This window comes from Hyaloscypha bicolor, assembly GCF_002865645.1.
Source record: "Hyaloscypha bicolor E unplaced genomic scaffold K444scaffold_175, whole genome shotgun sequence".
Lineage (NCBI taxonomy): Eukaryota > Fungi > Ascomycota > Leotiomycetes > Helotiales > Hyaloscyphaceae > Hyaloscypha > Hyaloscypha bicolor.
Window position 1 is genome coordinate 1 of NW_020194677.1, and position 22,307 is coordinate 22,307.

General features: G+C 48.9%; 7 protein-coding genes across 7 annotated transcripts; 2 read left to right on the top strand and 5 right to left on the bottom strand.

The window, feature by feature from the left end:
* The first annotated feature begins 595 nt into the window (after window positions 1-595).
* Window positions 596-2,631, top strand: K444DRAFT_668832 (uncharacterized protein). The gene is made up of 8 exons (XM_024887457.1): window positions 596-814; window positions 866-912; window positions 971-1,017; window positions 1,093-1,277; window positions 1,339-1,595; window positions 1,649-1,945; window positions 2,011-2,184; window positions 2,242-2,631. Exons 1-8 carry the CDS (start codon window positions 691-693, stop codon window positions 2,488-2,490), a joined length of 1,380 nt encoding a protein of 459 aa, XP_024729249.1. The 5' UTR covers window positions 596-690; the 3' UTR covers window positions 2,491-2,631.
* A 183-nt stretch (window positions 2,632-2,814) lies between these two features.
* K444DRAFT_668833 (uncharacterized protein) lies at window positions 2,815-5,547 on the bottom strand. The gene has a single exon (XM_024887458.1). The coding sequence runs from the start codon at window positions 5,412-5,414 to the stop codon at window positions 3,099-3,101; it is 2,316 nt and encodes a 771-aa protein (XP_024729250.1). The 5' UTR covers window positions 5,415-5,547; the 3' UTR covers window positions 2,815-3,098.
* A 3,865-nt stretch (window positions 5,548-9,412) lies between these two features.
* Window positions 9,413-11,889, bottom strand: K444DRAFT_600885 (acetoacetyl-CoA synthase-like protein). Its single transcript, XM_024878639.1, has 4 exons — window positions 11,610-11,889; window positions 10,969-11,540; window positions 9,777-10,916; window positions 9,413-9,717 (listed from the first exon to the last, which is right to left on the bottom strand). The coding sequence occupies exons 1-4, from the start codon at window positions 11,859-11,861 to the stop codon at window positions 9,606-9,608; spliced, it is 2,076 nt and encodes a 691-aa protein (XP_024729251.1). The 5' UTR covers window positions 11,862-11,889; the 3' UTR covers window positions 9,413-9,605.
* A 615-nt stretch (window positions 11,890-12,504) lies between these two features.
* Window positions 12,505-13,293, top strand: K444DRAFT_600888 (acyl-CoA N-acyltransferase; the record flags this gene model as incomplete). Its single annotated transcript, XM_024878640.1, has 1 exon — window positions 12,505-13,293. One exon carries the CDS (start codon window positions 12,505-12,507, stop codon window positions 13,291-13,293), a length of 789 nt encoding a protein of 262 aa, XP_024729252.1.
* K444DRAFT_573105 (uncharacterized protein) lies at window positions 13,278-17,734 on the bottom strand. Its single transcript, XM_024877385.1, has 6 exons — window positions 16,389-17,734; window positions 15,735-16,329; window positions 15,464-15,681; window positions 15,374-15,410; window positions 14,987-15,318; window positions 13,278-14,938 (listed from the first exon to the last, which is right to left on the bottom strand). Exons 1-6 carry the CDS (start codon window positions 17,525-17,527, stop codon window positions 13,528-13,530), a joined length of 3,732 nt encoding a protein of 1,243 aa, XP_024729253.1. The 5' UTR covers window positions 17,528-17,734; the 3' UTR covers window positions 13,278-13,527.
* An 853-nt stretch (window positions 17,735-18,587) lies between these two features.
* K444DRAFT_620004 (uncharacterized protein) lies at window positions 18,588-20,158 on the bottom strand. The gene is made up of 2 exons (XM_024881622.1): window positions 19,720-20,158; window positions 18,588-19,650 (listed from the first exon to the last, which is right to left on the bottom strand). The coding sequence occupies exons 1-2, from the start codon at window positions 20,009-20,011 to the stop codon at window positions 18,758-18,760; spliced, it is 1,185 nt and encodes a 394-aa protein (XP_024729254.1). The 5' UTR covers window positions 20,012-20,158; the 3' UTR covers window positions 18,588-18,757.
* Window positions 20,159-20,616: 458 nt separating this feature from the next.
* On the bottom strand, window positions 20,617-21,638 carry K444DRAFT_620005 (uncharacterized protein). The gene is made up of 2 exons (XM_024881623.1): window positions 21,102-21,638; window positions 20,617-21,049 (listed from the first exon to the last, which is right to left on the bottom strand). Exons 1-2 carry the CDS (start codon window positions 21,631-21,633, stop codon window positions 20,655-20,657), a joined length of 927 nt encoding a protein of 308 aa, XP_024729255.1. The 5' UTR covers window positions 21,634-21,638; the 3' UTR covers window positions 20,617-20,654.
* Between the last annotated feature and the right edge of the window lie 669 nt (window positions 21,639-22,307).

Genomic DNA, 22,307 nt, shown 5'->3' on the forward strand with positions numbered 1-22,307 from the left:
GGGGGGGGGGGGTCGTTCTAGTTTTTCCCAAAATAGGTGAGGTGCCGCCATTACTCAATTCCAGCCAAAACACGATTTGCAGTTAGGTTTAGGCTGCTTATGCCCTTACTAAAAATTCTAAAAAGCAGAATTATTATTTAGGGTATAAAACGGTGATTTAGCCACTTATATTCCTTGCGACTTGTGGTTTTGGTAGAGGTATAATTGATTTTGATTTTATGGATTTTTGGATTGATTTTTTGATGGGGTGGAGTGCTGACTAATCCTGGCTTTTAGTGTGTTTCTACCGCCTAATGAAATCGAGTTATCGCTGGAAATTGAGGTTTGGCTGCACCTCGCCTATTTTTAAGGAAACTAGGCGGAAAGCCTCGCGGATTACGCTTTCTTTTGACAAAAACCTGCTGACACTCTCGGCCACGAGGCCGAGGACCAATATGCGTATTGGTTTTCGTATTTCTATTTTTATCTGCACGCTTCTTCAGGGTCATGGGTCGCGAGTGAAACTGGTGGCTGGAGAGCTGAAATGATTCAAATGAAGAACTCAGCCCCGGCTAGCACGGGCGCACGCAATCCTTTCTGTTATTTAAAAAGTTGGCGGCCACGGAAAGAAATTTCTTACTCACTTCTACAACCTCATTTTTCACAATACCCTCTACGTAAGGATTCTTAGTCAGGATTCCGGCAGACATCATGATGGCGACGGCTGGTATTAATCCCGAATTGGCAGCAACTATACAATATGGAGTGGACGTGGGCCGATTCAGCACGACTTCGAAAGTGACGTTGGTTGAAGTCTCGTTACCTGATCTCATATGTTTGTCAACTTGCTCCTTGGCATTTTAGCCAACTATTGACTAGATGCTAGCCGAAGAACCAGATTTTGATGACGAAAGTTTATTGCGGAGACTCGAGGTATGAATATGACGATTATTGTTTGGAGTGAGGGTCTTAGTTAAGAAGTTATTCTTAGACTATAAGAAATGAGACACCAGGCACGGCTGTAAGAATACGGAACTTGTAGGTAATTTCTTGAGGATAGTGATAAGTTTGGAGTTTTGTATATGCTTGTATCTTCTAACTCAGAGCTTCTAGTTTTATCCCATGGGCTGTCCATGACAAGCAGCTAGCAATCACTTCTGCTAGCCTCCTCCAGATATGCACCATAATCCGTGTTCCTGTGCTCTTTATCGAGGGACTACTACAATATGATTACTGGGTCAGGCCTGGAAATGGCTTATTCTTTCCTCGAGATGAAAACGGGGGATACTTAAAATTAGGTTTGTCCTTTCCGAATCCAGATTACTCCTTGCACAAGTTAACATCGGAGTGCTTAATCAGATCTCTTCTATCGGTGTCCTTCCTCTGGAGGTGGTCGGGCGTATATCTTCACAACATATGACTTTGCAAAGAAGCTTACAACAAATCTCTGTTTTAATGTCCAGCCAAATCAAATGCTTCTAGTCGAAAAGCCTGGAATTAGACTTGTACGGTCTTCTAGTGAAGAGCTATTGACAATTCATATACGCCTGGCATCGCAGATCCTACAAAGTCTCAATAAAGAAGCTTCTAACTTCAGAGTCCTCTTACTACAGGACGTAAGCATAAGGAAAATAAATTTCGGATGTAATACCTTCTGACTCCCGAACAGGAAAACAGGCAATTTAGTGCCGATCCCAAGGCCAAATCCGAAAATCTTCACAGGATTACCCAGCAACACAGGATTGCCCAGCAACTCCATATCGCTGTGGAAAATTTTATAGACTTGGAAGAGCTAATAAAATTCCTCATTGGGGCGAGCGAAAAAGTCAGACTTGCCATCGACCCGACTCCGGCGGCGGGAACCACAAATGAAGCTGATATGCTGTCATACCTGTTGTCCAAGGTCCACTATTCTAAGCGCTGGGTCTCAAACTATCGGGACCGAGCTAACATTCGCATCAATTTGGTTAGTTATGCATTAGCTTCGATTTAGAACTAGAGGTCTTTGACGGGACTTGCTAACAACTGCAGGCTTTTCACCTCTCTACTCAAACAGATAACAACGTCAACCTCCGCCACGCAAGACTGGCAAGGCGCGATACAAAGCTGAACACGTTGATCGCAACCCTCGCACGGAGAGACAGTACGGACATGCGAGTGATCACTTGGATAACCCTTGTCTTTCTCCCTGGGACATTCACGGCGGTAAGACCAAGCTCATAGAAACGGATGAGTGTGAATATAGAATCTGACTATCGATAGACACTCTTTAGTACAAGCTTCTTTAATTTCCAACTAGACAACAACGGTTCGCACGTATCAAGATGGATCGCGCTCTACTGTGGAGTTACAGTCTTCCTCACTGCAGCGGTCTTCGCCATTCGCTCTTTACTCTTCCGCAGCAAGACGAAGCTAAAGGTCGATGACATAGACAAACTGCTTCAGGAGACCAAGAAATTCGTGAAAGAAGATGATGATGACGAAAAGGAAGAGCTCAACGAATATATTTGAGCGCCCAGGATTGGGTTTTAGCGGAGAATGGATTCCGATAGCTCTGTTTCTTGTTTCATCAGTATCGAATGCTAATTGCTATTTCACAACCAAAAAATCTTTTCACGCGTGCGCTGTAACCTCAACCCTTTATTATATAAAGGAAATATAGGGAAAAGCTCAGGTAGGAAAGAAGCAAGCTAATTTTAGATCAGGCAGGGTAAATATTTGGGATCCCTTGCTAGGGGAAGAGGGACCATTCGGGGCCCTCGTTAAAACCTGATGATTTCTAGCAACCATGTGGATAGAGTGAGCAGGCCTGAGCAAACCTGAGCCGAGCCTAAGTGTTGCAATGTTTTGGAGGTTGACGACTTGATTTTTCAGCTTACGCGGGGTAAGCACTCTATATATACATCTGGTATATAAACTACAGTGTACCAGCGTACACTCAGTTCCAACACTAAGCAAAGGCGGCGCTGGTCACGTGAGAGAGAGAGTTGGGAAGAGCAAACATTCGTGTCAGGAAAGAGAATAACCCGGATTCCCCGCGACGAGCTGGGCGGTAACGCCTTCTACTTTACAACGAGAACACAAGATATTAATCACTAACTAGACAAATGCATTCAAACTTATTCATCTACACGAAAGAGCGCCAACGACATGGCGTCGGCTAGCATCGCACGGCCTGGGCGTTGAGTGACGCTGAGTAACCTGACCAAAGATGCTTCGCCAGAGGATGACGATCGCGGCCGTTTTGGCGTTTCATTATCCGTTGGCACCGTCAGATTGATCTGGTCGAAGCGAACTGGAGATGGCGATCGTGCCGCATTGCTTCGTTGTAGCGTCGGTTCTAAATGACTGGGCGAGGGAGATCGCGGTCCGGGAGGAGGAGACAACGGTATAGGAGAAACACCACGTGGTGCTTCGAAGCGAGACGAAGAGGGCGACCGAGATCGATTGGCTGTCCCCTTGCTCGGCCCGTCTTGTATCAAAGCGAATAGTTGTTGGAGCCACTTGTTCTTCTCTTCGGGTTTCATCGATCGAATAGGGAGGACCTCTGCTCCACCCATCTCCCTTGTCGGCCATGGAAAGCTGACAGCCATCTCCTTGAGAGTTAACGATGTGAGCTGTCGTAAGACGATGCGTAGCTGTGGCTCAATGTTCGCGATGGGTTCAAAGGGCCAGTCCGCCCGTTCCTGAAGGCGATCCGCGATCTGCATCATCGCACCAACCAACCACTCAATGGCGACATTGTCCGGGACAGTATACGCTTTGCTCAACAGCCAGCCCAGCGTTTCCGGTGTTCCCGATTGGTTGAGGATTGGGATGCTGCGTTTATCATGCTCACGTCCCTGAAGTTTGAGGATGAAGTCGTTGTACTCCTTCATCGCCGCCAGTGGCAGGCCGATAAATCGGCCACTATTGAGCGCATGGACGATTTCATCCCCCAAAGCGATTCCGGACTTGATACCGCTGTTCAGTCCTCTGCCAGGCCAGAAGTGAACTGTCATTGCAGCATCGCCAGCCACGGCAACGAGTGCGTGTGGACGATTAATACCCTGGACATCTCCCTGAGGAAGATGTTGGACACCCTCCCTGACAGCCTGCACCACGATTGGGATCCGCACGACATTGATAACTTCGCTTTCCTTGAAGCCAAACAGCTTCAAACCGTCTTCAATCGACTTCCAGAGCAGGCTCTCTCTATCCTCGGATGGCGCGAAAACCTGGCTTTCTTTGAAGCCGGCTGGCACTTTCCCATCAAGTCGTAAGCAACCGGGGTTCCCAAAAGTGACAGGCTGACCGTCAACAGAGACCATCTTGTGCCACTCCTCCTCTGTGAGTTGCATGTTAAGGTAGCCCCTGCCGTCAAAATTACTTGCGTTGAGGAGATAGCGAGTTTGCCCGAGAGTCAGAAACATATTCAAGGGCTGAGACCAGGGCAATCCCTCAGGGCGATCGAAAGCCAGACCGAGCGCATAACTCCTCCCTCGCTCTTTCTCATAGCCCTCGAAGTACGACTTTCGAACCCAGGAAGCAGCACCATCAGCGCCAAGCAACACGTGGAAGTCGCCAACTTTGGAGAGGCTATCTCTCTCTACCCCTTCCGGGTGCAGATGGATGAGGCCGCGGAACTCCTCAGCTTGACACCGTTTGAGGAGACGGTCCTCGACTTTTCGAATCTGGATGTTGGCAGAGCCGGGCCAAACGTTCTCTGGGCGTCCCTCGAAGAGGGCTTCTCGCGTTGCTATGCTCATCAAGGTCGTGACAGAATCTTGCAATGTCACAACTTGGTCGCGTCGCCTCGCGGTGGGAGGATAGTCGATGTAGGTGCCATTGGGACCGGTTTTCGCTACCCAGCGCCTTTCATACATATGGACCTCGACCTTTCCCGCACCCTTTTCGGCCAACGAGATGGCAGAAGATAGGGCCGTCGGGCCACCGCCGGCGATTGCGACCTTCAGATGTGCTGCAGGGTACTTGTAGACAATCGGGTCCCTCGGGAGTGAGTCTAGATTTCTCGCCATGGCGGGGTCGAAGAAGAAATCAAGGACAACTTTGGTTCGGTCGGAGAACATGACTTCTGAAACCCGGGCCTTGATGAGTAAAAAGCGCATACATTGCAGCAGAGGAGTCGCTGCGAAGGTGGCATGGCGGTTTGCGAATATCCTCGTCTGAACTGCAAAAGCCAATGCTGGGACTGTCCGATTGTGCTGATTCGACGCAATTGCTAAGAGCTCGATCTGTATCATGGGGTCTTTGCTCGTGTTGCCGAACCGGATCATGAAGAAGCGAGCCCTCTCAAGATCTGTCTTGCGAGCATCTGCTAACTCCCACTCATCCTCGAACGACTTTGGAAATAAGATGTCGTCGAGTGCAGGGGCTACCGATTGGCTCCTGCTTCGCCTGTGGAACACCGCTGGGGAAAGAGATCTGCCGCGCATGATGGTGATGGCTGTCTAGAAATTTCGCGAAGGACTACGAGAGGACTCTAGGGAAAACGATCGAGTCTTCCAGGTTGGTAGTTATACTGCAGCAAAAGGCGGCAGAATTGGCGAGGCAGTGTTTTGGCATCTAAAAAGAAAATGAAAGGTCAACAATTAGCGATTTATAATCGCCAGGTACGGGGGGTGGCTGAAGTGTCTCGCGTTTTGTTCGCGCCTGCGAGCGAGACAAAAAGGGGCCACAAGCGATCCTTCACCGGCAACCCCCAGCCAATGAACGCCGTGGCTTGCGGCTAGTGCTGACTTCACGTGAAGCCAAGAACTTATTTTAGAGTCTCGCGGCAAGCTTTCCCGCTTGTACTGTAAATTACGGTTGGCGAGACCTAAAATAAACTCTTGGGCAGCAATGCGGTCAAGGCGGCTGCGGCGGCACGCATGCGGCCTCAGCGAACAGAATTGCAAGGCTATCCCTAAAACGAGGTACGACGAATGGGTGCTATTCTTGGACTAGCTTCCTTTCGAATCAGGGGTTTCTTTTTCGTCAAGAATATGGAATCCTCCGGCCCCACGGCACTCCGAGCTCACAATGTCAAATCTATTCTTTTTCAACCAAAGATAGAGACGTATGAGAATAGGCTTTGCTCAGTAACCTCGAGTATGCTCGCGCTTATTCTATTTTCTACGATTCTTATCCCTTCGTCCGGTAAGACATTGCCACATCAGCGGCCGCATATGAATATCCCTAATTCGGCAGGAACATAATCCGAATCAGGGATATTTATGTGCGGCCGCTAGTGTGGCAATGTCTCACCGGACGAAGGGATTAGGGTATGTAAAAAACCGTATTTTATAAGTAAGACGGTTTTAATGCATGTTTTATATGTTTTTACGAGCCATAAAACACGGTTTTAATAAAAAAAAACCTACAGATCACATGATATTCACGTGAAAACTGGCCTAATTTGGCTAGCTACATAAATTTTGCTGCGAGATTTTCTCGGGCTTCTCCTTGACCAAGCCTTCTAATTTCCACCACTATTAATCCAACCACTCAACCACGCATCTATCATGACTCGAACGATCGGCGAAAAGAGAAGAAGTATGAAGCAGAAGACGAAGATTAGGCTGGTTTTCCACTATATAGCTATCATGTGACCCTTTGTTTTAAAACACCGAAATTATAAAATACCGTTTTTTATACGTAATAAAACGTACGACACAAAACGGTTTTTTAGGAGCGACATACCCTAGAACGGATAGTTATCTATTAGTTATAGTATATTCGAAGCCAATGAAGCTCCATTAGCTGCTTGGAACAGCACTAGAAGTAGCTTAGGAAGGCTACTGATTTGAGATCAACGTATCTACCCATTTAAATGTAGCGAGACAGGGGAGTCCAGGGCTGGCACATACCGGAAAGTCAACGGCACGAGTTTTTCATTGGCCTTCACTCCCTGTCTGTGGCTGGCTCGCTACATCTAAATGGGTACATTTGTTGTAGTTCAGACCCTCTATTCTGGGGTACATTGTCGCTACCGAGGCTTGCAGATCTGCCCTCAGTTGACGAGTCCTAACAACCCTGCAAAATTCCCGGCTACAACCACAGCGCCCCCGGTGGTTGCCCTGCCAGATTGGGGGCGTAAACCTAAAATTAAGCGGTTGCAGTGCCCAATCGCTTACGAGCCCGGCCTCAAAACTCCGCGTTTTTAGACTTTAATGCCGATCGTCCCCTATGTACTCTCCCCCCCTAAATAAATGTAACAGTGGGTCCAAGTGCAGGGGGTTTTTGGTATGGCGACTGGACCGTGCCAGGCTGGTTTTGCGGGGACCCACTGTTACATTTAATTAGGGGGGGGGGGAGAGTATAATCGTTCGGCGTTTCCCACCTACAATTCGCCTAGCACGCCTTGTAGGTGAGGAATAGCGATACGCACAGAACAGCGATACGCAAATCTGAGATTTGGTGGGAATCTCTCCTTTACTCCCTTTGAAGTCTCACAACGCAGCGTAATAAAATAGTGTCTAAGTATTGGGAATTGATCCCAAGGTGTAGGCCCTTTAGCTTAGTAAATTTTAAAACTAAAAAATTAAGGCATTGTTGTGATGCAAATCTGCCCGATTTGACCATACAAATTTTGGTGCGATTTGCGTATCGCTATCCCTCACCTACAAGGCGTGCTAGGCGAATTGTAGGTGGGAAACGCCGAACGATTAAATGCAATCGGCATTCGATGCATTTTATAGTTTTATAGAGTACGTCGTATTTGCCCAAATAACTCCATATGTGTTTCCAATTGAGACCTCTGATCTGAATTAAAATGAGAATCCCTCCATCTTTGGTCATTTGAAGCTTGGATTAACATCTTTGCAATAACTGCTCTTGGTACTCAGTCGCACATATTGCTCTGAGTATTAGAGACACATAAATTTACCTACGCTGCAGTATCTCTCACTCATTTTGCGTCTGACCACCTCTTAATCTTCTGCATGGACATGATTCAACAACTTTCAACGGAAATCGACCTGCGCTATCAAAAATGTAAATCAGCCAACACACCCTTAGAAGCAATATGTAGGATTCATGTTGAATCACGTCACAATTTGTCCTCAGCATCTCAAGCATAAATTTCATCAAAAGTCGTCGACTCAAACTCCTTCAACTGTCGTCAGAACTCTCTACCCAGTAATATCATGCTAGAAGAAATAAAACTTGGCTTTCTGTCACGATAAGGTGATGTTGCAGTGGTGGTAAAGAGCTTGAATTGAGCTGAAGGCTGTGTGCCGGGCTAAAAGCACTGGCTACACGCTAAGTCACGTGCAGTGGCACCACGTGACTGGTGCCACGTAACACTTTCCCTGAGATCAGTGTGGGCAAAAACTACTCAAGCTACTCAAGCTACTCTAGAGTAGTCTTGAGTAGAGTAGAGTAGAGTTTGAGTAGCATAATATGGTACTTGAGTAGAGTAGAGTAGAGTACTACTCTAGAGTAACTCAAGAGTAGTCACGTGCAAGTCACGAAAATATAATAAATCAATATTTATTTAATTATTAACAAATAAATAAGATATATATTAAGCAGCACTATATAATTTAAGCTAGAGCTTATATAAGGATACTTAAATACCACTTTTCTTCTATAAAAACCAGATTTCCCTCCTCGAAATCTTTCTTTTCTTGCTTTTTTTCTTCTCCTTTTACTTCTTCTAATTCGTCTTTAAATAACCCCCAGCTTTTTAAGTAAGATATTATCTTAATAGTACTCTTATTAAGTCTATTATATAATTTAAATAATAAGAGTACCTTGAAAGAAGAGTTTGCCCTTAATAGCTGAGGAAGCCTAAGAATATATTAAGGTTCTACCTTGCTTACTAAGCCTTGCCACTACTTGATTGGGCAGTGCAGTGGCGCTAGACTCGGGCCACCCCGGAGCCTTACCTAATTAGGCTAGCGTGTCACGTGTAACATCACGTGTAGTATCACGTGCATACTACTCAACTACTCTAGAATATTCTAGAGTAGTTGAGTAGAGTATTGAGTAGAGTATGAGTAGTGAGAAATTTATTTGAGTAGAATATAAGTAGGGCCCACTACTCTACTCTACTCTACTCATTTCCCACACTGCCTGAGATTCACTGGACGATATTGAGAGTGTGCTGAAGAACGTTTCCATCGCACAAAAGCTGATTCTTCTCCATTGTTCCGACCCAAATATTGAATAAGCACACATTGATCTAAATTATTTAATTATTTCAATTGTACATTTGAGAACCAAATGTGTAGCCTAGTCCAGGAAGCGACCATCTACCCCTTCTACGGCAACGAAGAGCTAGTGGGCTCGCCTCGACTTGTGTTTTGCAACGGGAACGCATACCATGACCCACGTTGGGCCAAACAATGTTCTAAGGAGTCAGGTGGTTTGGAGATGAGATACACAGTGATGACATGTGACAGGTGTGACCGGTAAGCACTTTCACCGCTGAAGACACAAAAGACGATATGGCTAACTTCCCACACGGACTACCCCCGGGATGGTAATAGTATTGCGGAGAAGAGTGAGAGCTGGTGAGCTAGCTCCACTATTCATATCATCGCCAGGAACACAGCTAGAATTAGTACGTTCCTTTCTCAGAAAATTGCTACAGGACCGTCCGTGATGCTCTCCTTCCAAAACCGACCAAAACATGGGTGCACTCAATGTGTCTCCGCCCATTCCCGGTACCACTCCAAACACTCCTTATTCATAACACTCGCTCCAACTTTGATATTCATCCCGCACAGAATCTGCTTAATCGCAATTTCGACCCTATATTCGTTAGCCCTCTTCCTCTCCCCACGAACCTCTCAAAAGAAAATCGAACTCACTTCTTCCCATTCCCCGTAACCGGAATCTCAAAACACTCATCAATGACGCCCGGAACATGTCTCGCACTCAACTCCTTCCTTATCACACCACTAATCTCCTTTCTCAACCCCTCATCACAAACCATCCCCTCCTCCATCTTCAAAAACAAAACGACCGTTTCATCAGTATCCATTTCTCGTCTTCGACCAACACAAATAGCATCCGCCACCCTCCCCCCAAAGTGCTTCAACAAAATGTTATATATCTCCGCACTGCCAAACCTCACACCACTCGGTTTCAAAATCCCATCGCTGCGTCCTAACATAACCAAGCCCTTCGTCTCTTTCTCGAAACGTACAAAGTCGCCGTGATGCCACACCCCAGGGAATGTCTCAAAGTAGGCGTCACGGTATTTCTGTTGTCCTGCTGCCGGGGACGAGGAAGAAAAGAAGGTGACTGGTTGGCAGGGGAATGGTGCCGTGCAGACGAGGTCGCCGTCTTCGCCGTCTGGGACGGGGACACCAGAAGGTGAGTAGGCGGCGATTGCCATTCCCAAACCGCTACATTGGATTTCACCAGGATAGACGGGGACGAGAGGGCAAGGGGAGCCGAAGAGGGAGATTATGTCTGTGCCACCTGTGATGGAGCCGAGGTTTAGGGAGGATGGGTAGGCTGAGTAGACGTATTCGAATGTTGAAGGTGCAAGGGGAGAGCCTGTGGAGTAGATCGCTTTGAGGGAACTTAGGTCCAGATTGTGTGGTTCTTGCATAGGAAATATGCGTTTTTGTTCCAGGATTGAGAGATACTTGGCGGAGGTGCCAAAATGCGTGATTTTCAGATCTTGAATCAAAAGCGGCAGACTGAGGTCGCCATGGGGATGGAAGGGCGAGCCGTCGTACAGGACTATTGCGCAACCGGCAGAGAGAGCAGAGATAAGCCAGTGCCACATCATCCAGGTTGTGGTTGTGAAGTAGAGCATGCGGTCTCCAGGTCGGATGTCACAGTGTAAGATGTGCTCCTTTTTGTGTTGGATGAGTGTCCCGGCGGCGGAGTGGACGATACATTTTGGTGCGCCAGTTGTGCCGGATGAGTAAAGAATATATAGTGGATGTGAAGGTGGTAGTTGCGCGAAGCTGGGTGGCCCGGAGAGATCGCCGGCACTGTTGGCCTTGTCAGTTGAGATAGGGGTATCACGTGATGGCATCAACTCACCTCCTCACAAACTCTTCATAAGTCCACATCTTTCCCTCCCCCACCTGCAACCCCTCAACCTTCACCCCATGTCCCTTGGCCGTCTCAAATATAACACCGGCTTTTAACCCTTTCAAGCCAGCGAGGATCTCCTCCACTTTCTGATGACTCGAATGCGTCTTCCCATTATACACCACGGCATTATCAACAAATAGCACCTTGGGTTGAATCTGAACCAATCTCTCGAGCACAGCGGTGACCCCCGTATCAGGACTGACTCCCGTCCACACTGCACCAATACTCGCAGCTGCGAGCATCGCTACCACCGCATTGGCGTGATTGCCTAGGAAGCCAGCTACGCGGTCTAATTCCACGACACCGTGGGACCGGAGAGCAAGAGCACACTTTTGCACTCGAGAGCGGAGTTGAGCCCAAGAAATGGTGGAGGACCCAGTCTCCGTCGCTTCGATAATTGCTGGGGAGTTCTCGTCAATCTTGAGCTTTGCCGGGTAGAGCAAGTTCTCAGCAAAGTTCAGTCGAGAGCCGGCGAAGAAGTCTGGGCGAGGGAATAGAGGCGCAGCCTTTGGCACAACCTGGCGTGAGATGTTAGGAAGAATTGGGAAAGGAACTTGATGATGATCACGTGATAAGACTTGACATACTTCACTGTAATGCTTCTCAGCAGTGATGCCCGTAAACTCCCAAACTTCTCCCCAAAACGAACCAATAGCGTTGATTGACCATCGGTACAAATCGTCGTAGCTCTTCAGCTTGAGACCGTACTTCTGGTTCACGCCGCGCATGAACTCCGCCATTCTCGTCGTCTCTGGGTCAGGATGCGCCCACAACTTCCTCTTTTCCTTTCCCGTGGCTTTATTTGTGCCATTAGCCATCTGTGGAATGTTTGACCCCATTGTGATGAGTATTCGTTGCTTTATTGAGGCAGTTGGAGTGGAAGAAACATGCTTGAGACTTTGGCCCAACAAAAGTTGATGGCCTGTCGGGGCCACGTTGATCCGGTCCCGCCAGCGGAAGCGGAGGGATTTGCCGAGGTTCCCCCTGAGGGCTCCGGCGCGGAAAGCGACAGGAAGAGCAGGCATGGCTTTCTCAAACCAAAAACTGTAGAATTTCTAACGCTGCGGAACATAGAAACTAAGAGTATTTTATATGTAGGTCCTCCGATCAGGGCTCTGTTGGTACCCCGACTTTACAGATTGCCGACGTTGCACTTGGGATTCTGCCCTTCTCTGGGCTGAACTTTGAGGTCAACTTTGAGCAAGTGACGCAATTCAAGGAGGCATGGGACCGACAGTAAGAAACGAGGAATTCTTTCTTCAAACAAAAAGCTCCATGGGAACGTTGTCGGCATTTACCTGTGTCTATCCCAAAGATTTATTTATCCATACACGCTGTGTTGTCTGACGCCGTCCTCCGTGACCTCACACGGACTCTCCCCCTGATCTCTTCCCACCGCGAAGTCGAACCCTCCTTATTGAACACTCACAACATCACCTTCTTCTTTCAACCAATTTCATTAATCTCTACTCAAAATTCACAATGGACCCCGCCTGGCTCCCCGAAGGCCCTCAAATCACTTCACCCCCAGCCCTCCTCCCTACCCGCTCAACCTCCTTTTCCGTCATCGGGCGCCACATAACCCTCGCTCTCCTGACCCCCTCCCGCATCCCCGCACTCTACACTATCTTCGGTGGCACCCAGAACGCACACATCTTCAAATTCCTACCTATCGGCCCTTACATCTCGCCTGAGAATCTCGGCTTGGAGATCTCGAGCCTGCTCGAGAGTGCTAACGACTGGATATATGCTGTGATTCCCACCTCTCGCTCTCCCTCTCAATTAAAAATGGAAGAGAAAGAGAAAGTGGATGGGGAGGAAAGACAAGAAGCGAGCAAGGAGGAAGTTCTAGGCATCCTGTCCCTTTCACGCCCCCTCCCCGCCCACCACACCATCGACCTTGGCGCGATCTTCTCCTCTCTCCTCCAACGCACAACCGGCGCCACAGAAGCCGTCTACCTGCTCCTGCGGCATTGTTTCGTCGACCTCGGGTATCAGCGCGTCGAGTGGCGGTGCAATGATAGGAATGAGGCTAGTAAACGAGCGGCGGTTAGGCTGGGGTTTAAGTGGGAGGGGTGCTTGAGGCGGGAGAAGGTTTATAAGGGGAGGGGGAGGGACACAAATGTTTTTGCGGTGGTGGGGGATGAGTGGGAGGAGATGAGAGGGGGGATGGAGCGGTGGTTGGAGGAGGAGAATTTTGATGAGTGGGGAAGGCAGAGGAGGGGGTTGGAGGTAGTGAGGGGGGAGGTGATGAGGGAGAGGAAGGCGTGAAAAGGAGGGAGGGAGAGAGGGTTGTAAAGGTGGTATTGAGGTATCTAGAGTATCCATCTAATGCCAGCCCTCGACCATGCTTCCGCTAGTAAGCTAACGCCACAGGCTATCCAAGTCCATACCGAAAATGCTGCAGACCTCCTGGTTCTCTCCCATAAACGCCAAGCTCAAAGATGCATTTTATTACAAAGCTCTGCCGAAAATATGCACAACTCCCCACTTTCCACTCCCAAGCTAATCCGGAGCAAAGCTTGACCTCTCCAACTCAACTGGTCTCCCCTCCCCTCTTCGAACCTGCCTCTCCATCTCCGGCAAAAGCTCCGGAATCCTAAACGGTTTTGTAACAACACTATCCATACCCGACTCCTTGGCTGTAGCAATCTGCTCGCTCCTCGCATTGGCCGTAACAGCAATAACCGGAACATGTCTCGTGATCACCCCTTCCTTTTGTAATTCTCGAATCCTCTTTACGCATGTCAACCCGTTCATTACTGGCATTTCGAGATCCATGAGTATGATGTGCAGAAGGAGGCCGCTGTTTTCGTTTCCGGCCCAGAAGCGGGTTTTCGAGAGGAAAGAGAGTGCTTCGCCGCCGTGGTTAGCAACGTGCACTGTGCAGCCAGCGCTGCGCAGCTGTTTCGAAAGGACCTTTTGGTTGACGATGTTGTCTTCGACTATCAAGACATGCTTCGGTGCCACGGGTTGCGTAGCTTTCTCCCGAGGTGTTGGTAGCGTGGATCCAGTTTGAAGTCGTGCCAGTGCCACAGGACTGATAATCTTGTATTGCGCTCTCATGTCGACTGACTGGGAAGTCATTCGACTGCGGTCTTCTGGAGGATTGCACCGCCGTGCTCGGAGATAGAATGCGAAAGTGCTGCCAACGCCAGCTTTGGATGCGACTCCAATTTGGCCGCCTTGCAACTCTGTCAGCTCTCGAGAGATAAAAAGTCCAAGACCCGAGCCTCCATATTGGACGTGGGTTCGTGGTGATGCCTGAGAGAAGCGTCTGAAGAGGAGGTTTCGCTCGTCTTCATCCAATCCTCGACCAGTATCCTCCACTTCGACGTACAGGTAGACCATTTCTCCTGTACCCCAGGCGGTGCCTAATGTGAGGTCTTTGCGGTTGCTGCTGCGGGGTAGATACTCGATGCCATTTCTCCCCGGCGGCGGCTCGATGGAAGCACCAATACTAATGCTAATCTTCCTCTTCGTCTCGGTCTGCGTAAACTTGATGGCGTTCGTCGTTAAGTTGATTAGCACTTGAAGAAATCGACTGGGGTCGAGTCTAACCCAATCCACCGCCAAATTCGAGTATGAAGGATCAACATAGAACCGAAGCTCCACGTCGCTCTTTTGGAGCTCGCTGTCGAACATCTTCAGTGCGATCCGGATTACTGATATAGGTTGAACTTCGACCGGGGTGACGAAGAGAAGGTCGGAGTCCAATTTTGAGAGAGTAAGGATATCATCGATAATTCGCTTCTGATGTTGAGCACAAAGTACAATCGTTTGTGCTGCATCCACATAGCCATCCACAAGCTCCCTTGGGATGGTGACGTTTTGGCTCTCGCCACCAAATTCAGAAAGAGAAGTTCCGATCCAGTCACCACACTGGATGATTGCCGACAGAGGGTTTCTCATTTCACTGGCGATGATAAGCGAGGGCCCGCAGGCTGTGTATCAAAAGACTTACTGAGACGTCATATCGATGAAGTTCTCCTGCTGTCTCTTTAGTTCGACGGCTTCCATCATCTTCCTGGTCTGGAACCCCTCCATCCATTTCTGACGACTGATGTCTGTGATGCAACCCAAGATACCGATAACCGTTCCATCATCTGCTCTCTCCGGGTATGCGGCTGCGATGATCCACGAAAAACCTTCCACCTTCTCTCCAGGAACGATCTCCTCGGCCACAAATGGGCGTTTCAATCGAAGCTCGAACACTACTGTTTCTCCGCCTAGAAGCTTCGCCCACTCACGGTCCATGATGGGATGATCGGAATCGTGGAGGACATTGTACCAACTCTGCGAATCCTTTTCAGCAACATGGCTCGCACTCTATAAATATTGAGAAACCTACCAGTGGATATGAGACATTCCGAGGATGCCCAGTCATCCTTGAATTCCAGCGTCAGCATGGAGCAGCATTTATTTAAACCAACGAACATACTTGTAGTAATCGTTGTTGCCATATAACAAAACTCCCTGTGGGTCAATATGGAACATCCCTACTGGCGCGAGGTCCGCCATTCTTCTAAATCTTGTCTCAGCTTCTAGCGCTTCGTGTGTTTGTACAGCGAGCTTTTTGGACAGAAGATTGCGGTCGTGTGTTGCTTGTTCAGCAGCTATTTGGCCTCGACGGATTTCTTCTTCAAATAGAAGTGCAGACTGTAATTAATATGAGTATTTGCTTCCCGTTCCTAGAAATGGTGGAAGCTTACCACCATCGAAGTAGCTAATTGCCTACTAAGAAGCTCGACAAAAACTTTGTAATCAGCATCAAACTGTCTCCGAGGATTTACACCAAGAATCATAAAACCGAGAACATTGTCTGACGTAGATCGGATTGGCAGGAAAATAGCTGACTTGCACGGATGCTTTCCATCCATGATTACCGTGATATCTCTTGAAATAAACTGCGGTAAAGTTCCATCGTCTGCTCGGAGCAGAGTCGGAGAGTCTTGCTTCACCAAATCATAGAAATTTGGGAGGAATTCTTCCATGCCCAGTTCATTGTTGATCCGTTTCGGAATGCTTGTGCAAGATTCTGGAACTCTGACTAGTCCTTCAAGGGTCCAGTTCCGAAGGTTCTGGCTCAGTTCTGACGACTCTGAGAATGTTTCATTGATATCTCCACCGGCAGAGTAGAGAATTGCGAAAGGTAGGTCGAGATGGTCGCCTTGAAGAGCAAGAAGCAGTTGATGCCAGAAGTCTTTCGGCTCCCGCGACGATGCGATGTACTGTCCAAGCCGGAGGAAGAATGCCATTCGCCTGTCTGCTATGACTTGTCTCGTGGAATCGGAGACGGGGTTGTAGCTGCAGACAAATCAGTTGGCCGGACTTCGATACAGTGAGCAAATGCAGAGTGTACTCACAAACCAATATCACCATCCCCGACACTAAATGGAATGATGGATATCGAGTAATATGTTTCCTCGAGATAACCCTGTCTATCGATGTAAAAACGAGCATCGTCAAGCAAGTACGACGTTCCCGTCTCGTAAGCCGCATCAAATGCCGGACTGAAGTCACCTTCCACCTCTGCCCAAGCGTCGGAGAATGTCTTGCCCATCATACCAGGATGCTTTTGTCCCATGACTACAACATAGGGTTCGTTATATAACATGGTTCTGTGCTTGCCGTAATACATTGCAGCAGGTCGAGGGTCGCTCATCAAAATATTGGCCATTCTGCGCAGTTCAGCCGACCATTGGTTGATAGGCCCCAGTTCGGTGGATCCCCAGTCGAAGTTGAGAACAAATTCATAATGGGAGGAGAGGGTGAAGGATGGGTTGGGCTTCGTGAAATCGATCCGGCCAATATCCTCTGGATGTTTCATGCTGTCCTGCCTTTGTGCTGGTTGCGCTCTTGGTGCTAGAGACGGAAATACTTGGATTTCCTCTTCCCGGCGAAGTCGGAATGCAGAAAGCTGTGCTTCCAAAGAGTCATTCGAAGTGATTGCGGGTTTCGACCAGTCTCTTCTTTCGACCCTGTCCATCGTCTGTGACCTCCCTGGCCTTGGATATTCCGACTGATGCCGATGGACAGCCGCATCCCCAGCATAATCGTCTTCTTCTCCAGACACCACTCTCCACCTCTTCCTTATTGTCTTTGCCTTCCATCTGAGCCCGTAGCAATTGGTTTCTGTGAAGCTTCCTAATCTTGTCGTTGCAGCAGCCCATTCGATAAACGCGGCACATTTGGGGTCCCTCTCTGATTTCCCCCCTGATATCACTCCCTTCCCAATCTTCAGTTCTAACAATGGCACTTCCCGCAACCTCGGATTGCAATATATCGGGATGGTTTTCGAGGTGCTCGCTAAGTCGAGGATGAACACTGGCCGATCGTCTATATCTAAGAGTTCCACGAGTCCCACTGACAGCAATCCATCTTTCGGACATTCAAGGGTGACATCGACGGTGGCGGTGATATCCGTCTCCGCCTTCTTGGGCAGATCGCTGGGGTTCCTTGGTACATCGCTGCCATTGACTGTGGCATCGCCCAGATCTGCCATCTCCCAGTGTCGACGGAAGTCCGTTTTCCTTTGTCATTCCTCCTGCCCCACCCTTCCGCAGATTCTTGGCCGAGGCCTGTTCAGTCAGCAACAACAGCGCGAGATTGTCACGATAGCAGCTGACACTCGTCTGCCAGCATCGTCCGCGCACCTGCCACCTCAACACAAAGAAGAGATACGTATGAAAAGATAGATCGGAACATCCTCACCGTGGCGCCGACGAATGCTAGGGTTGAGCACCGCTTCCGCGTGGACATGCCCAGTTCTAAGTTATTGGATTCCAGAACACTGTGGAGCATTGCAGCCAGGCTAAAGACACCCCAAAACCTTTTAGTCCTTCAGGTGGCGGATTCGGAGGTGACTCCGAAGGCGAGAGCGGAAACATCGAGAAGATTTCATCCGGCTTTGGGGCTCTAGATTCTTCATCGAATTTAGGATTTGCATCATCACTTGTTGTTGCGAACCAGTGCTTGCTCGGAAGAGATCTCCTGGATCAACCATTCCAACCCCCCTCCCAATGCGTGACGATTGACAGCGCCCCGACGCGCTGCGAGGGTCTCCGATTTCATCCGTAGAGTTGAAGTGGCTTGCCGAAGGATCGGATAGAAGCGCAGGCTTGCAGTGTTCGGGATGTGGGAGAGAGTTTTGCGCTGGTTGAGCACAGTTTTATCGACTAATTTAAAGTCTGGGACGACGTCAACGATGCACAGGAGCCACGTGACATAGCCCTTTCTTTTCCTCAGTCGCGAGTAGGTTTATTGCATCCGGAGGTGAGAGTATTTCCCGAGTCATAATTAAGGGTTCATATTGAACTTGTCTTCCAATCTTCAACGCTAAGTAACTCGTAAGCGCAAAATCGAGCTGGAAAGACTATCAGAAAGGTCTCGTTTTGTCTGAAAACTAGGCCGCCACGGCACGGCGGCGCGGGGCATTTTCACATCACAGGCGATACCAAACTCTGATCCAAAGATAGACATTCAACTTCTGTAATGAATCCTTCATTAAGCTCATTAAGCTTTTTTTTGTATTGCAAACAAGAAATCCACTCGAAGCAGAGTGTACCGTTTTCACTTGGAACTTGAAACATTCTATTTTCACTTTTTAGTCGTGACCTTCTTTGTACTTTCTGCAGCATTCATCCAACATCAAAGCCATATTAACGTTGAACTCCCTGTCTATTAACATGAACGCCACCCAGCCAGAAAAAATACTCGCCATAACCCACCAGCCTCAATACCTCCCATACGGCCTATTTTCCCCCCTTGAAGGCGCAGGCGACGCATCCAACTCAACCGGCATAACAGCAACACTGTACTCCGGCGCCGGACTCCTCAACGGCTCCCCATACTCACCCCTCATCTCCGCCACGCCCGTCCTCCCAGCTCCCATCCCCATAGCAGCACTCTTCTCCCCACGGCCATGAACCGAATGATCGTCAATCTCATACGTATCCACCTTCGGACCCACATACCCATACTGCCGCCTCAGCTTCTCTGCATCCCCGACCTCGTTCGCGGGCGCCTCATACGGATATATTTGATCGCGTCCAACGGGTCCGTTTGGTGGTGGTGGAGAAGCGGTGTTTAAGCGGATGGCTTCTTCTTTCTTCTTGAGACGCTTGTTGCGGAGGATGACGGCGGTGCCGAGACCGAGGGTGAGGAGCGCGATGATGGTTACGATGATGCCAATTAACGCTCCAATAGACAATGTTACTGCACCTTTCGTGTTCGAGGATGTTGAATTAGAGGTCACGGGGACTGGCACACCGGATCCGGATCCGGTTGTTGTGGCCGCAGCAGCGCTAATCTTGCTGGTAAATGTGCTCGCGTATGTGGTTGTCAGCGTCGTGGTTTCTTGGCTGGCGGTGAGAGTTGCTGTGTATGAAGATGTGAAGACGGAGTACACTTTCGGATCAACGGTGGGAGGAGGTGTGTAGCGGGCTGCAGAAGTGGTCGATCCTGTGGTTACGAAATTTGAGCCTGCGGTTTGTGCTGCTTCGTTTGCAGGGCAGGTTATGCTGGTGGGACTTTCGTGGCCGTAGTCGTCGATGATGCCGCAGGCCCAGGTTTCCGCTCCGCCAGCGCCGTCACATTTGATTGCCCAGTTCCAGGTGGTTTCGAAACCTGTGGTGGGGAGATTGGTTAGTTGGCTTTGTTGGAGAATTCGCACTGCGTGAGATGGATTGAACATACCAGTCACGCAGATGTCTGCGTTGCAAGACGGATCGTTCCATGTACGATCTGTACAAGTACCACGATACGAAATGCCCGCAGCGGGATAATAACAAAGTCCATCAGGTTGGCAGATATCTCCTTCACTCGGCACACAACAACTCGAATACTGAGCCCCCGTACAGGCCTCCCAAATCCAATCTGTAGGTATCGATCCATCGGGATAATAACACTGCTCAAACGCCTCAACAAACCTCAAGTGAGAAAGACCAAAAGTAACGAATGGAACGACCGAAGTCAAGAGAGAACGCATATTGAATAAAGAGTGGAAGGGCTTTCTACGACCAAAAGAACGTGGTACAAAAACGCGGAAGGAGAGAAACGAAATGATGGTTCTTCACATTTTACTTGTAAAAACAAAGGATCCGTCCCCCAGTCCAAAAGCCGGGAGCTTGCTTGGGGAGTGATTTTCGTTGCCGCCTTTCTGCTGGATGTGGTTACTGTTCAGCCCTGTGGCGGTTGTAGCTTGCACCAGCCTCATTTTTTGCGAGAGGCAATTGGATGCCACAATCTACGTGCCGTTGCTGCAGCGAACGAGATGAAAGATCAAGCGCCACTACTGCTGGTGGAAGTTAGACAGTGTCGTGAGACTTGGAGGCGGGGGGGGAGAGTGATCAGCTGTCTGTGCGGATGCTTGGCAAGGCTGTTTTTGGAATGGTCATTGCCCCCTTTTCGGGCTTGACCCCACGAGGGTTGGCTGACTTAAAAATGAGCAAATTTCAAGCATAGAGAAAATACTGGAGATCTTCGACCCAGAACCTGTCATTTTAACGTTCTCGTACTGAGAGTGCTCGACGTCTGTCTTGTGAAGTTGTGATGATTTGCTAGGAAAGACACTGAAATCGTGCACTTGGCCTGGAAACGACTATTATTTTGCAATTGTTCTGAATCTGATATTAAACATATTCTCGCAACCTATCCTCCTCAAAAGACACAGTCCACTCTTCGGACGCCATAGTTGGAAGCCCTCGTTCACTCGCCAGCAACCCTCTTTCTGACGGATCCTCTTGGTCTGATATATGCGCCATTTCCATCTCCTCAATTCTTCGGTGTCTGTCAAAGAAAACACGATTCTCATCGTCACTCCAAGTTGTAAATCGAACCACTTCCCAATTGATCCAAATAACGAATGCTGCGATCAAGAGCTGGGTGACTAGTGAGGCAGCGGTCATTGGTAAGTAGAATTTGAAGATGTTTTTCTGGATCGTGTCTCTCATGTTCAGATCGATGAACGCTTCTGAGGCGCCTTTGCTGAAATATGCAGACCAAGACTTGCAGTTGTTGTACCATCCTATAGAAGTTAACACGGAGTGTCGGGGATAGAGCAAATGAGCGCAACATACCTTGGAAGGCCCCGAAGAGAATGTACAAACTCCCGAGTGACCAAAATGTGTTCCAGAAGTAGATCTTGAACAGTTGGTGAAGGTTTTTCTCAGGCAACATTAGGCTTCCCGACATTGTGATGAGGAAATTCAGTATCCACATGCCGGCGAAAGACAGCTCCATGATCCCCCTGTCACCCAGACCCGTCGTTGGTGTATACCAAGACATTATGAACGCAATGACAACCGGAAATGCAACGGCTGCAATGGCAGGGAGTAGCAAAACCTTTTGTCGTCCGGTCATTTGCGGTTTCTGTCCTCGCTTGGGGTATTTCCAGCTGTAGTTTCCTCCATCCCAGGGCTCGATTGGCCTGAGAAAGATATTATCCCTCCGTCTTGCGGCGTCCCTGAGATTCCTCAGTCTTCCATCCAAGAAGTCGGCCAAGAATGCGTGACTGGACCATTGATCCGCAAAACCTCCAGCAGCGCCGCTCAATATTATCGCGCAAAAGAGCCAGTAGTACAATTGTCGCAGGGCGAGCGTATGCGGCATGTGGTAGGGAAAATTCTGATCGACATACGACTGAAGGAGGGCCACAAAGACATCTTTTCCATAGACAACGATTGCCAAAACGGAGTGGAATTTGTTGTGCCGCCGATCCCCGGCGATGTTTCGAGCTGCTGATTCAAGGAGAGGACTAACGGCTTCCCAATGCGAAGTCGCATCGTCTTGGCTGCCCTCCTCAAGAGGCCGCAGGAGCGTCTCGACATGGATTCCGTGCTCGAAATCCTCCAGCGCATAACAGATTCCGCAAAGGTATTTCTTCTCCACAGGCTGTATTGATATTTGCGGCCTCGGTGGATCAGTTCGCTCACGGATCTCACATATTCGATCGATGCGCTCTTTGATCTCACGACCAGAATCGAGTTTCAGCGCTAAATTCCAGAGGAAGTCGATCGGATTCACGAGAAGATGCGAGATCACAGCGACCCAATTCAGCCAAGGCCCGCAGTTCCATCTCCAGATCCTGAACACTTTGCTGGCACTTTTGGAATAGGTAATGTTGCCGAGAAGCAGGAAGAGAGGTATTACCCAGTCTGTGAGAGCGCTGACAACGGACCAGATTGGATAATTTCCGTACCCTACGCCGCACTCCTGACGGCATTGTTCATAGGATATGATAAGAGGGCCGAGCGCTGGTGAAGTGCCATTCAAATGGCGTGCCC